At 32.0% G+C, this 14,911-nt stretch overlaps 1 protein-coding gene across 2 annotated transcripts in view; it reads right to left on the bottom strand.

Annotated features, from left to right (window-relative positions):
- Positions 1-1,237: 1,237 nt before the first annotated feature.
- LOC143063364 (contactin-like) overlaps positions 1,238-14,911 on the bottom strand; it is a 48,484-nt gene continuing 34,810 nt past the window's right edge. For both annotated transcript variants that reach the window (XM_076235479.1, XM_076235478.1), the window contains exons 15-25: positions 13,734-13,860; positions 13,249-13,410; positions 12,383-12,544; positions 11,660-11,754; positions 10,920-11,009; positions 9,464-9,611; positions 7,538-7,659; positions 6,201-6,387; positions 5,322-5,437; positions 4,093-4,276; positions 1,238-3,273 (exon numbers count right to left, since the gene is read on the bottom strand). In XM_076235479.1, the coding sequence (XP_076091594.1) occupies positions 3,152-3,273; positions 4,093-4,276; positions 5,322-5,437; positions 6,201-6,387; positions 7,538-7,659; positions 9,464-9,611; positions 10,920-11,009; positions 11,660-11,754; positions 12,383-12,544; positions 13,249-13,410; positions 13,734-13,860 (1,515 nt within the window). In that variant the 3' untranslated portion in view covers positions 1,238-3,151. The remainder of the gene's footprint in view (positions 3,274-4,092; positions 4,277-5,321; positions 5,438-6,200; positions 6,388-7,537; positions 7,660-9,463; positions 9,612-10,919; positions 11,010-11,659; positions 11,755-12,382; positions 12,545-13,248; positions 13,411-13,733; positions 13,861-14,911) is intronic.

Here is a 14,911-nt window from a genome sequence, read left to right as displayed (position 1 = left end):
AATTTTGGTTTTCCACTTTGTTAATGAGTTAACCCGATGAAGATTATCCATACTAGTCAAATAATCAGTCTTGTGAAGTTTATGAGAAGTAATCAAAGTTACCAGGACGTTGAAGATTATAAAACCCATATTTGCATTATCAAAGGTACCAAGCTGGTGAAGATTATGAAACCCATATTTGCGTTATCAAATGTACCAGTCCGAGTGGTGAAGATTAGAGAGAAACTAATCAAGGAATCCAGTTGATAAGAAAAAACACATATAAACCAGCATCAATTAAGTTTGGTGTTTAGTGTATATTAATGACAACAAACATCGAAAACTACTTAACACTTCCAACGAAATCTTTAGTAAAGAAATTTTGAAACGTGTTAATTTAATAATGTGAAGCTGATTTCCGTGGGGATGATACCTGGCTGCGTGATATATCAGTCAACATTTTTTCGCGGTATATGGACTAGTAGCATCGCCACAACCTTCAAAACCAAATCTATCATACAATATACTTACATTATATGATACAGGAACAAATTAAGCTTGACATTGAAATCCTAGAAAACTAAAATTAACAAAAATGTCTTGTGAAAGACCCCTTCCATAGACATGATTCTTTTACACTGAGTTTCACTGTGCGTATTGCTGTGTCTTTGTTTACTCTGCATTTGCTTAAAGTAAATGAGAGGGTTCAGATCTAACTAAACGTTGTTAACGCCGCTACAATTTTGCGTCTGGCCCAAGTCCGGAGCTACGGCGTTTCCTAGTCTTGTATGTTTTTTTTTTTAATTTTAGTTCTCTTTTATTTAAAGGAGTTTAGTATGACGTTCATTTTCACTGAACTAGTACACAAATTTGTTTAGGGACCAGCTTCCGGGTTCTGGATTTTCTCGTTGTGTTGAGACCAATAGATGGCCTTTGGTTGATTTAAAACTTTGGTCGGGTTGTTGTCTCTTTGACACATTCCCCATGTCCGTTCTCTATTTTATAATGAAGTTAGTTCGATGTAAAATATGGTGTCGTCTTGATATTACCTTATTTCAAAAATGAAGAAATAAAACGTATGAAATACTAGAAAATAATTTTACTGCTCACTATGCTAATATATTCCTTTTTAATTTTAACTTATCAAATATATCAGGCTTATGGTATTATGCATCAGATGCAAGTTTAATTAGGCTTATTCGTCTAGAAATGCTGGAAGGCAATATCAAAGAAGAAGTGTAATAGCAATAAAAGAAAAAAAAGTTATAGAATTTTATTTGTAAAAAATATATAAACATTGTATAAAGATCATTACAGGGATTTCATTATATGAAAATTAGAATGTACAATTATTTTATGAAAATTAGAATGTACAATTATTTTTATGATGATGATATTCTAAATGGTTATGCGTGATCTAACATAATTTACTGATGTCTTACCACAAAAACATATACATGAATTCAAATATCATTAAGTATCCAGTAATTTTTAACTTGGTACGCCAGACGTGCATTTTGTCTACATAAGACTCATCAATGGCACTACACAAGCCCATCAATATAGGGAGTAGTATGTAGACATAGAGATTAACTAAATTGCCGATATACAGAGAAACTACTATGTCAAACTTATATTTTGTAGAATAATAATGGTGTTTATTCCTATCTTATATGAATACCTCCTGGTTTGTTTTCTTATGTATATTACATCTAATTATTTTTGTACAAATACAATTAAACTTTGATATTTACTGAAGAGGTATCAAATATTCAAATATTGTTTGTTAAATGATAAACTGTAAGGTTTGTATTTCCTGTTAACGTTATCCTAGAGTATGTAGGTTTCTTTTTTTTAAACTGTTTGTAATCAATACAAATATTGTTAATTATAACAAAACGATATACTCATTTTGACATTTAAAATTATGCAAATGTACTCTTTTCAGTTATATATAAATTAGATCAATAACGAATGAACAAAACATGTAAAGCTGGGACCTTGAAAAAAACACATAACATAGTAACAAATAAGCAATATGTAAATATACATAACTATAATTAGTTATCAAAAGTACCAGGATTATAATTTAGTACACCAGACGCGCGTTTCGTCTACATAAGACTCATCAGTGACGCTCATATCAAAATAGCTATAAAGCCAAACAATACAAAGTTGAAGAGCATAGAGGATCCAAAATTCCAAAAAGTTAAGGTAAGGTATTCTAAGGTAATCTATTCCTGGGACAAGAAAATCCTTAGTTTTTCGAAAAATTCAAAGTTTTGTATCAGGAAATTTATAAAAATGATCACATTATTGATATTCATGTCAACACCGAAGTGCTGACTACTGGGCTGGTGATACCATCGGGGACGAAACGTCCACCAGCAGTGGCATACTATTTCAAAAACAAATTGCTGTCTTTTACGTATACTTATGTACAATTCTGTTTAATGGAATGGTTTTCTAGAAACAATGCAATGGATTTCCTCATTTGTGAAAGACTGCATATTATGACTAAAGTTCAACTTCACCCTATTCTACTTACTATTTTCAAAGCTAAAACGTAGCATTTTACTCAATATCAATATGTTTTTCAATAAAATCTTATTGGGGATTTTGACAATGATTAATGTCACTATCTGGTTAACTAATTTACCCTACATCTAAAAAAAAAGGCCATCAAATAAAAGGTAAAAATAATTTTAAAAAAACCTGTTTCAATATCTGAACCATTATTTACCTGAGAAGATGAAGCATGCTATATTCATATTTTAAATACACATACATTGGGAAAATTTGCTGCCAAATAAACAACTATGTGATAATAGCCTTTTCAGAATCTAAGGAATCATGTGTAATTGCATTGTTCGTACCCCAAAATGAAAATAACGTCACGTCATTTGTTGAATTTTCATTGTTTATGACGCTATAAACCAATCACAACGTTTTGGTGTATCCATTTGTAAATATTACCCAGAATGCATTAGATTCTGAAACGATAAATACTTCATAACAATACTTTTTTCATTGTCTTTATAATGAACGTTATCTACCTTAAGTCAATCAGTATCATTCATATGTTGTAAACAGACAAAGAGCATGGGATAGCACTACTTCATGTTTTCCCATTATTTTTTTCAGTTGAAAAATATAATATCAACTTTAAGTACTAAATCAACAAGTATGAAATAACAAGTCCCATTAAAAACGAAGTTAGTGAAAATGTTAGTCCCTGACAGCCTGCAACAATATCTGTCATGGCTGGATCAGTAACTGGTACTCCCTGTCCTCCTAAAAATTAAACAAATGACAAATTTCAATGAGCAGAATATATATTGTAATATATTTCATTAAAACACTGACAAAATGAAAAAAAAATAAGTTCCTGAAAAACAGAAGCACATGAATTAGGCCGTTAATTTTCTCGTTTGAATTGTTTTACATGGTTATTCATTTTGGGGGCCTTTTATAGCTGACTATGCGGTTTGGGCTTTGCTCAGTGTTGAAGGCCGTACTGTCACCTACAGTTGTTAATTTCTGTGTCATTTTGGTCCTTTGAGGAGAGTTGTCTCATTGGAAATCATACCACATCTTCATGTTTTTATAACACAGTCGTCATAAGGTAAACAACGAAAAACAATCTTTTTGTACACATAAAACCGAAGAATGAACAACGCGATACCCACTGTGGATAATCCCAGATTTCATAGGTATTAAAATAAAGAAGACCATTGGAGAAAACTTATGGGTGCCACATGTGGAGCAGGATATCCTTACCTTTCCGGAGCACCTAAGATCACCCCCCAGTTTTTGGTGGGGTTCGTGTTGCTCATTCTTTAGTTTTCTATGTCGTTTCTTTTATACTATTAATCGTCTGTTTGTTTTTTTCATTTTTAGCCATGGCGTTGTCAGTTTATTTTCGATTTATGAGCTTGACTGTTCCTCTGGTATCTTTCGCCCCTCTTTTATATTGATCATAGATGTGTTAGTAATATAATATCAACAGTGAAAGGTATATCCATCGTATCGAAACAAAACAAACCCGCACTTTGTTAACTGAGTAACCTTTATCAGGTTCGTCTGCGATAAAAATGAAAACGAAATACAAACCTAAAGTGAAATATGTGACCGGAGACATTTTCCCATCACCTCCATTACTGTATCCCAGCACACGTAACTTGTATATCACACGTTTGTCAATGCCTGTTATGATACCTTCAGTCTTTCTGTTGGTTATTATTACATCGTTTTTTAAAGACTGTTTTATATCCTCGTTCGCTGGATACCATCGTAACTAAAATAAAAAGTGCTCTCTATAAATTAAAAAAAAAACTTTCAAAGAGGCACTGCTGTGCAAACTGTTTTATATATAAATCATGTTTATATACCAGTATAGTTAAATTATAACAAATACAGGTAGAAATTAACAACAAGAGTTTAAAAATTAACCATCGAAATTGAAAACGAATCAGGACCAAGTTCCTCCAGAGGAAAATTTTATTTCCAACTTTAAAAAAGTATGCATTTTCCTTCAAAGGATCACCACGTCTTATCAAAAGACAAGAGGATATAAAGGCAATTTGAGACGAAGTGCAATTTAAAACATCAAACTTTAACAACAAAATCATGAATTGATACAAACACACAAATTTGGTATTCCCAAAAAAGAAAGTAATCGTGCCGCCGATTGTAATCTCCAAACGAGTAACATGTGTTTTGAGGAATATAATATATATGTATACATTGTATACTTCTAAAATATATGATTAAGTTCACAATTGTATCAAACATACATTTCTGATTTATTCGTAGAAATCTGACACTTAGCATTTTTTCGAAAAACTAAGGATTTTCTTATCCCAGGCATAGATTACCTTAACCGTATTTGGCACAACTTTTTAGAATGTTGGATACTCAATGCTCTTCAACTTTGTGCTAGTTTGGCTTTAAAATAATTTTGATATCAGCGTCACTGACGAGTCTTATGTAGACGAAACGCGCGTCTGGCGAACTAAATTATAATCCTGGCACCTTTGATAAATATATTAAGTAATTAACAATTAGAACGGATAAAAATCAAAAGATTATTTCACAAGTGTCTCAAAACTTGTGCAGATTTACAAGGATAGCAATGTACATGTAGCTGTTATCACACGGGAAGCAATGTACATCCATATTCTGATTGAACTGATATTCATGACTGATAAAATCTGAAAACTAGATATGATGAAAAAACTCACATAAGCTTATGACTATACAACACATTTAATAAATAAGTATACATTATTTTTCTCCTAATTGAATGTTTTCACCAACTATAAAATATCAGTAGTCTTTACCTTATATCCTGACAGCACTTCTTCATTGATCCCAGTTAATACACCTCGCCATTTCACATGTACACTATCAGGACCATGCGACCGGACTGTTACATACTCAGGATAATGCCTTGGAGCTGTGTATTCAATTAATAATTATTTTAATACATGCGGTTTTTTAAAAATAAGTACAAGACATTGTTTTAAGCTTATGTAAGAAAGAAAGACAAATAAAAAGAAAACAAATCCACAAACTGGAATCGAGGGAAACACATCAACTATTAGAGGTTAACAACGGAAAAACATAAACACTGAAGTGCAACAAAAACAAACGCCAAATATTTGATTACAACTGCCATATTCCTGACTTGGTTCAGGACATTTAAAGAAAAATGGCGGATTTAACCTGTTTGTTTTTTTGGCTAGCCTAACCTCCTGTTTATATAGCAGTGTTAAAAAATATGAACAAATTAACGGAAATTCGAATATCAAGATAAATTCTTATTAAAGGTTCTTTAATTCTTACATAGTGCACTCCATGAAATGTCAGCAATGCAATGCAAGTCATTTAAATATCAAATTATAGGACAGTTTTCTAAATAAAAAGTTGTTGTGTATTTGCAAAGTCAAACTGGCATTTGACATGTTCAATATATACCATTATACAAAAGCAATATGTATGTGCATGCATTCAACTGTTGCTTCACAGAAAGTAAAAAGTAACTTGGGGCTTTAAGGAACTGGACAATTTTGCAATATAATTTTCGACAAACTAGTCCATTATTTATCAAGCCATTACATCAAACATAAAAAAAATATAAGCTGTATTGGTTGAATATTTTAATGTGACTAAAAACCATGCAATCATTATTTATATTATCTTTTTAAAGAAATACATACGTTCGGCATTTGTACTCATTCTTGTTCTCTCACTAGGAAAACTTTCTCCTGCAGTGTTGAACACCTGGACAGTTACCCAGAAATCAGCATTTGGTTCTAATCCAATAACATAACCAGAATTTGCAATACCATAAATATAGGCTGTCACTGATTTTCTGTTTGGATCATTCAAGTCAACCACATTTATCTAGAAAAACGAACAAATGTATTTAAAAGTTTACAGTGAGTACATACGATGTAATTCGCCGTTTTATAATGCATCGTATACCAAAACGTCGTGATTGGTTTAAAACGTTTTAACAATGGAAATCCATTTAATGACGTAACGTTATTTTCATTTTGGTGTACTAATGAGATTACAAATAGTCCTTTAGATTCTGAAACGTCAGGTAGGCTCCAACATGATCATGTTGGACGTGACTACGTATCTATTCACCTCATACAACCAAGCACCCCTTTTTACAAAACAGTATATAAAATCCGTTACTTGTTATTTGGACTACGGGCAAATTAAATTTTTAAATATAACTTATCTGATTCGTTATGAGGGCATTACTGAAGAAACTTTACATGTACTAATAATTGTGGGTCAATCCTTCTCGTATTATGGATTTGATATTCTTATATATATTCGAGCTTCATGGATCAGTGTTTGTGGTTAAAGGTAACTGTTCAAAAGTAATAAATCGATATAAAAACACGAAATCCGGGTTACAAACTTAAACCTTGGGACACAAACAATTATAAGAGGAAAACAACGTAACATCAGAAACGCTGAAAGCAACAAAAGCAAACGCCAGTGAAAAATACATAGACACAAACTGTTTAATAACAACTACCATGTTTGTTTTCATTTGTAAATACAACGTTAGGTTAACGTATTAAAGTTTCAGGGAGAGAGCCTGATTGATGATGATTGAATTGATTTATACCCAATGTCTCCTCTTAGTCAATTTTAAAATGTTCTAAAATATTTTAACTACAGTATAATGACGAGCATTTTTGCTAGTAAGTTAAACATTTAAAACCATTGATTGCATTACTGCTACATCTTTAGAAAGCAATGTCTATTGTAGCTGCACACTAATTTGACTTTTGATTTCAACTGAATATAACAGGCATCCAAAAGAGTCCTTTGTCTTACAATATCACATAAGTAACTGGAATGATAATACACATCATATAATAATAGTGTTTCCAATAAATTCCGATTTTCCTCTCAAACTAAATGTTACGTTTTGTTGTCTTTATCATGTGCGTTACACATTAAACAAATCAAAGTAGTTCCGTCAGATTCTTTTTCAAACTATGAAAGTTAAACTTAAAGTTGTGTTTACCTCAAATCCTTGTATTGTACCCCCGATGACTTCTCTGGTATTTGGCATTGGATTCCAGTAGACCAACAAAGCTGTGCCGTTCACACCACTCCCACCCACGCCTTTTGGCGGATGTGGGGGAACTGAAAATAAAATTAAACAAAAATCTATAAAATTTATTAAAATATGTTCTAGCATTAAACAAGATGTTAATTTCTGTGTCATTTTGGTCTCTTGTGGAGAGTTGTCTTATTGGCAATCATACCACATCTTCTTTTTTATATTTACAATAATTAATATTAATAAATTAAAGAATAAAGCAAAAGATGATACACAATAAATTTAGTGCCATGATTATCAATGAAAACAAAATAATGACACCCAAAGCACAAGAGTTACAGATCAGCACATGGTCTAATTACCTATAGACATAGACTTTCTATTGACATATAATTTTGACCATGTCTCATATTTTACACCAACCGACGCACTATTGGAAATGTAGCCAATTTCACTATGTAACCGAGGCCAGAAAAAAAGTGAACGATCTTCTGCATTTAGGTAAGCACATCAAATCATAATTGATTGTACGTAGAAAGATTGTTTTAGTTATTATTCATCAATTATCAACATGATCAAAATTAGTATTTTGAAATTTTGATATTTTTGTTTCATGAAAATTAAATGAGCCGAATTGATTTTTAGTCGAAGTGTTTAGTACCGCCTTAGAAAATTCAGTTCAGATTCGTATTAATTAAGTCGATTAGGTCGGTTATATTTTTTCTGTTTGAAATTCAATGGTTTTAGAAATCCTTAGCAAAAACGCAAAGTTATGTTTTGATTTTCTTCTAGTTATCTAGTCCATATGTTAATTTGAGACTTAGACCCCGTTCACACTAGGACATTTTTATCGGTTTAAACTAGACCGGTTCACTTTAGATCGGTTTAAGGGCTAATGTGAACGCATTGAATCGATCTTCAATCGGTCTAAACTAAAACACCAAAAGAGGTAGTTTAGTTTGAATCGATCTAAAGTAAACCGATCTTACTTTAGATGTGAACGCAGAGATCGGTTTAAACTAGTACGATTGAATCGAAAATAACGTATGCGCATGTATAGCGGCAAAACTATCTCAGAGGTTCGTTGTTTAATCCATATTTCTCTGTTAAAAGACCTTTAAAACAAACTGTAAACATGTTGTCTTCGCCATAGCATAGATTTGCGAAATCTGTGTCTTCTTTTCTTATGTTGATTTTTTTTTCTTTGTAGCAACCGCAGTATTTCCGGAGTCGTGTTGTAACTTCGTTGCTACAGTTATTTTTTTCAAAATTAAAGAAAACTGCAATAACACCAGTATCAAAATTTTAAATTGTGATTCAAGAGAAACAATAACTTTATCCAATTTTTTTTTCCAAGTGTGTGTATCAGTGTATCAGCAAATGAATTTGATAAATCAGTTCTATTTATACACAGCGTTTACAGTTTTACGGGCAAAAAGGTTAGATCGATTGCGTTTTTAATTGTAGTGTGAACGCAGTGGTTCATATTAGACCGATAGAGATCGTTATGAATAAAGATAATGTGAACGCTAACTGGTTTTATTTAGATCGATTCAAATTAGATCGATAAAAAAAAATGCTAGTGTGAACAGGGTCTAAGGCTCGTGAGTTAGGTAGAATTAGATATCAATTTTAGTTTCTACGACTGATATTTTGAACTGAAACGAATTCTACGACGTAGACCCATCATTTACACTTTTATGTTCAGACATTTTATATAATATACTAATCAGGACATTATCTTTTATATGTTTATACAGTTCCATGGATGTTAGTTGTATTTTCCGCAGAAACTGATATGGACTGCAAATTAAGACATACCTCAAATATTACTCATTAACCATAACGAGGTCGCTAGAGTTTTACTCCTTCTACATGTATACTTACTCATTTCAGCAGAGTAAATCACTGTCATGGTACTATTAGGACCGATTCCGTATCTATTTTTTACACCGACAATAATTTCATACTGTTTGTAATAATCATTAGAAGTCAATGTCCTCACGAACTTCTTCTTACGTCCAGGGATTGTTACCTATAGATATAAAAGTAGGTGATAGTAAAGTGATTTGGGTTATTCTATTTGAAAAAGGCTGGTTGTTGAATTTGTGGATAAATTTGTAATAGCTATACACCGATGGATAGGTGTGTCTGGATCAGAAACCCCGACTGCCCGAGGTGTATAATTAACTTACACCCGATGCTAAACCCTATATTTGTTAACATTGATTATTAAATGATAAAGAACGGATAGCATATTATTTGGCAATATCAAACCATGATTTATAAGATTTCTTTTACACGAAACCCCACTAATAACATTACTTAAGCTATCTTCGTTCAAACTTTGACAAGTGAGTAGATTTTACAAACATCAAGTTGCTGTTGTGCATATTCCCGTTAAATCCATGTGCTAATATGGATCAGCAGGTAAAGGTTTGTCGATTCGTGCATTAGTTTTACCAAAACACATCATGCTCCTTGTATGCATTTGTCAATTTGGATTGGTATAACACGGACGACATTTTGAGTCAATCGTTGGATTTGGTAGAAGAGGCTAAAGATTAAGGCAATATTATAACCTAAAGTCCTTACCTATATCAATTTAGTGAAAGTAATCATAAATGTATTTTATATCTTACGGTTTTGTATATAAAAAAGCCCCCCCCCCCCCTTTCCGTTGTTCTCTAGAATAAACAAACGTTCATTTTAAGACATACTGAGGGATAGGTGTGTCTGTATTAGTAACCCGACGACCAGACACACTCAACACACAAAATAACTGATTGAATATGTAGGAACTTCATTTTTTCGGGGCAATCCAGGGGGGGGGGGAGTCCCGGAGTTGGAATCACTGTTTTTTGTTTTATAGCAATGCCATAGAATAAAGTCTTATGACTCGGATTAAAAACTATACCTTCATGCAAAGGATTATTTAAATGATTATTTTTTAATTCTAAATACATGCTTAGTATTTTTTTTTCGCTATTGGAATTTCCCAAAATGTGTTTTTTTAATATCTTAATACAGCTAGTTTTGCATTTGGCAGTCATCATTTTGAATTACTTGTATTAAACCTGTTTTATCTTAATTTGTTAAGGTATCTGATGTCACACTTTCTATTGCTTATGTTTTATTTTGCTGGGCTTAACATATTTTTGTGTTACATTACTCATTCGACATAGATTATTTGATATCTTTCACTTATATTTGACTTGTTGTATCATTAGGTAATTGTCTCATTAAAGAATTCTAACATATTTCATTCATTATAACAGGATTAAGCCAAATGCCTTGTAAATGATGATAATAATTATGATGAAATCTTTTAGTTCAAACTTACAAATTGATAAGGTGAATTGTTGTTTTGCTTACTCCTCCAATACACATGGTATTCTATTGCTGGACCTCCTTCATACTCTAAGGATAAGGGCTAAAATATATCATGGAATACTTGACACAAGAGTAAAATATAACAGTTAATTAGCTTCCCGAAACATTTACCAAATATTTCTAAATATACAGATATAGGGTCACAAATATGTTGAAATGACAAAACATATAATTTGGATTTATCCTTAAATCTTGAGAGTGTATTTCTTTAAACCTAAATTCTTCACGTATTGAACTAAACCATTTGATTTGCGTTCCTATTAAATTAATAAAGCACCACATAAACTAAAGTTTAAAGCATCTTATATTTGATAATTGAAAATCAACTCATACTCTTCCAGACCAATTGAGATCACCCCGTTTGTTTTTGGAGTTCTTGTTGCACCTGTATAGTGTTTGTAGCATGTCGTGTAATTTAATTCCTTGGTGCTGTCTGTTTTGATTCGACTTGTGATATTTAATTGTTTCTCTCTTTATCTCTTGTCATACAATCAAACAATGAACTTTGAAGATTTTGTTTGCAAATGTTCGTCCTATGTTTTTAAAGCTGTTGTTCCATGCGTTAATTTCGACAGTAAATACTCTGAGGCTTGTACTAATTGATGTTGAATTAGATTTTTTTTCTTACTTTTTGAAATAAGAGGGAACAGTTGGTAACTACAAATATTACTACTGAGTTGTCTAACTTACTTGCCACGACATTTGTAAAGTACCAAATGTTCCATTACCACCTCCGACGTACTGGACTGGATATGCAGGTTTGGCACCCGGTATAGTGTAAGATTCTGTGAGAATAATGGATATAAAATAGAGGCACATGCATATATCGCATTTAATTGTTAAGTGTGACATGCTTGACAGATCCGAAAAGCTTATACACATTAAACTCATCACTGTTAGTCTGTAGTATCTTTTTGGGTTTATTCCCTTCTATATACATCATATATCTTAAATTTTCTTATTCCTCCCTTCAAATGATTTGAGCGTAGTAAGCCAATTTCAATATAACCTCAAGTCAAGAGATTCTATGAGGTTTCGTAAACATATATATCTTAGAGTAGAAGGCTTATATTCACTTTTTTCTTCAAAGGTCAAAATGTAAGCCTGTGCGGCATATTTTCCACATTTATATGTAACAAACTTATAAGAGTTTAATCTTGTACTAACATTCTGTACTACCCTTCCCTTTAATATGAGTCTTCCTCAGAATTCCAGGCGGTCGTTATTTATCTTTATTTCTACTCGTTATATTCCCAAGATATGTCTCTATGAGATGAAATAAGATATCATAGCTGGGAACAAGTAGATAATCTCCCTTAAAAGAGGCGTGGTTTATGAAACAGATGTATTTACAAAGTGCAACCTCAATTGTTTTCTTAATGAAGCGAAATAAATGATAAAAACAATACTTACTGGAAGGTATACTTGGGTATCCCGGTACAGAAAAAGCATTTGAAGCAAAAATACGGAAAGTATAGTTGTTATAAGGTAACAGACCATTTACTCTATATGTTCTCTTTTTAGTATCCGTGCTATCATCTGTTGGGGCATTTCTTGCATCAAAATCACTTACTTCTATAAAACAAACATTTCAATACATAAAAGGGAAATAATCAAAATACCATATGTATCATGCATAACACAGATAAATCAGAAACCTTTTTGAAATTAAAAGATTTTTGCAACCATTATTCAAGAGTAAAACATAGTTGGCGTACTGTTCAAACCACTTTATTTAAACGTAGAATTTCAAAGCATTACTAGTTTCTTTATAAGTGAACAAACCAATTTAACCATTATCTGTCTTGAACTTTGTGATGTTTAAATTTGACAACATATCTTAGTATAAAAATATATAAAGATGTGGTTTGACTGCCGACGAGACAACAATCCATCAAAGTTCAAACAAACTGAAACTGTTGATACTTATTTTGATACGTACCTCCAACCTTTCTCCATAGAAACTGTTGATAATTATTTTGATACGAACCTCCAACCTTTCTCCATAGAAACTGTTGATAATTGTTTTGATACGAACCTCCAATCTTTCTCCATATAAACTGTTGATAATTATTTTGATACGAACCTCCAATCTTTTTTCCATAGAAACTGTTGATAATTATTTTGATACGTACCTCCAACCTTTCTCCATAGAAACTGTTGATAATTATTTTGATACGAACCTCCAACCTTTCTCCATAGAAACTGTTGATAATTATTTTGATACGAACCTCCAACCTTTCTCCATAGAAACTGTTGATAATTATTTTGATACGAACCTCCAACCTTTCTCCATATAGGATTAAATGTAGTCATAGCCTCAATAGTGTAATTAGTTATAGCGCTCCCCCTTTCTGCTGGTTTCGTCCATGTTAACGATATCGAGTATGGGGTAGCGGTTCCTTTGATAGCATAAACCCCAGCAGGTTCTCCTGGTGGACCTGAAATTAGTTAAACAAAGTTGTTAACGTTCTTTTGTTTCTTACCTAGTCTTTGATTGGCTATGGTAATGTCTTTTCATCTCTAACATTCAATTCTATTCCGATCATCTATGCAATGTGATTATGTGATTTAAACAGTTCGTTGTATTACGATCTGTGCAGAAATAGGAATAAAATACACGAATGTTTTTAATCGTTCTTTTTTAAAATTAGAAAAAAAGTGAAGTTCAAATTCTTGCTTCCCTTTCTTGTAATTCAATTGAAAAATAAAATATGTGAAATTTAATTCAAAGTTTATAATTTAAAGAAAATAGAACGCATACCATTGACAGTTAGTTTACCAATGGCGCTGACTGATGCCACAGTGGTTGTTGCCACACATTCATAGTATCCATCGTGTTTAAACTGTGCAAAACGTATCCTTAAACCATGCATGTTGACTCCATTTTCCTAAAACAAAAAACGTATCCTTAAACCATACATATTAACTCCATTTCCCTAAAACAAAAAAACATATCCTTAAACCATGCATGTTAACTCCATTTTCCTAAAACAAAAAAAGTATCCGTAAGCCATGCATGTTAACTCCATTTTCCTGAAACAAAAAAGTGTTCTTTGTCTCTTTAAATATAGATCATATCTTACTAAAACAATGTAAGGAGAAAGTTGTGTTGCTTATTCTAAACGACACCCTTAATTTGGCATAGAAAAATACAGAATTTAGACATATGTTTACTGATGTTTTGATAACGGGAATAAAAGATGTGCAAAGCTCAAAGCGCACAGATCCCTTATTTTTTTATTTGTGTTTATGGTCAATGGATGTTTATTGCAAGTCTGACCAAAATGAGTAGGTTCGGTAAGGACCGATTTTGGCCTCAAATTTCAGGTTCATCTGACGAAAGATTTTTGACACTTGTTAAACACTTAAGTGTCTATTTCAGTTGATACAATTAGTTTATGTGAAAGATGTTAACTGATTTACTCATAAAAAACGCTCCGATTCTAGCTTAAATATGAAAAATCTATCAAATATGCCAAAACATGTCACTTTTGAGATGGGTTTTGTCAAAAATGAAAGTGGACGCATCCGTGTTCATCTTCAACCTTTATATATGTTATATATTATCATCAATGCATCTTAAATTTCAATATTAAGCATGAACACAAATGTGGCCTCTTTCATTTAAGACGGAAGCTGTCTTAAATTTAACTGAAATGCTTAAATTGTGAAGACTTCAGTAATCTAGTATGACTTAATGATGCTAGTACCCGATATATGTGCTTTTATTGTCAAAAACAACCCATATTTAGGTAGCAAAACCATTCTACTTTCCAATATGTAACTAAAAGTCTACATTTTAACAAGTTGTAAAACTGCTATATTTTAGTGTCAAATGTGGTCGTGCTGGACCTTCTCCTTTGTAAAGCTGTAATAAAGTCTATTTTTTTCTATCTGTCTGTCCATGTCTTGTCACCAATTAAAATATAATTTGAGCTA

The sequence above is a fragment of the Mytilus galloprovincialis genome, chromosome 2, assembly GCF_965363235.1.
Source record: "Mytilus galloprovincialis chromosome 2, xbMytGall1.hap1.1, whole genome shotgun sequence".
Classification (NCBI taxonomy): Eukaryota; Metazoa; Mollusca; class Bivalvia; order Mytilida; family Mytilidae; genus Mytilus; species Mytilus galloprovincialis.
This window is presented reverse-complemented; position numbering and strand designations above follow the sequence as displayed.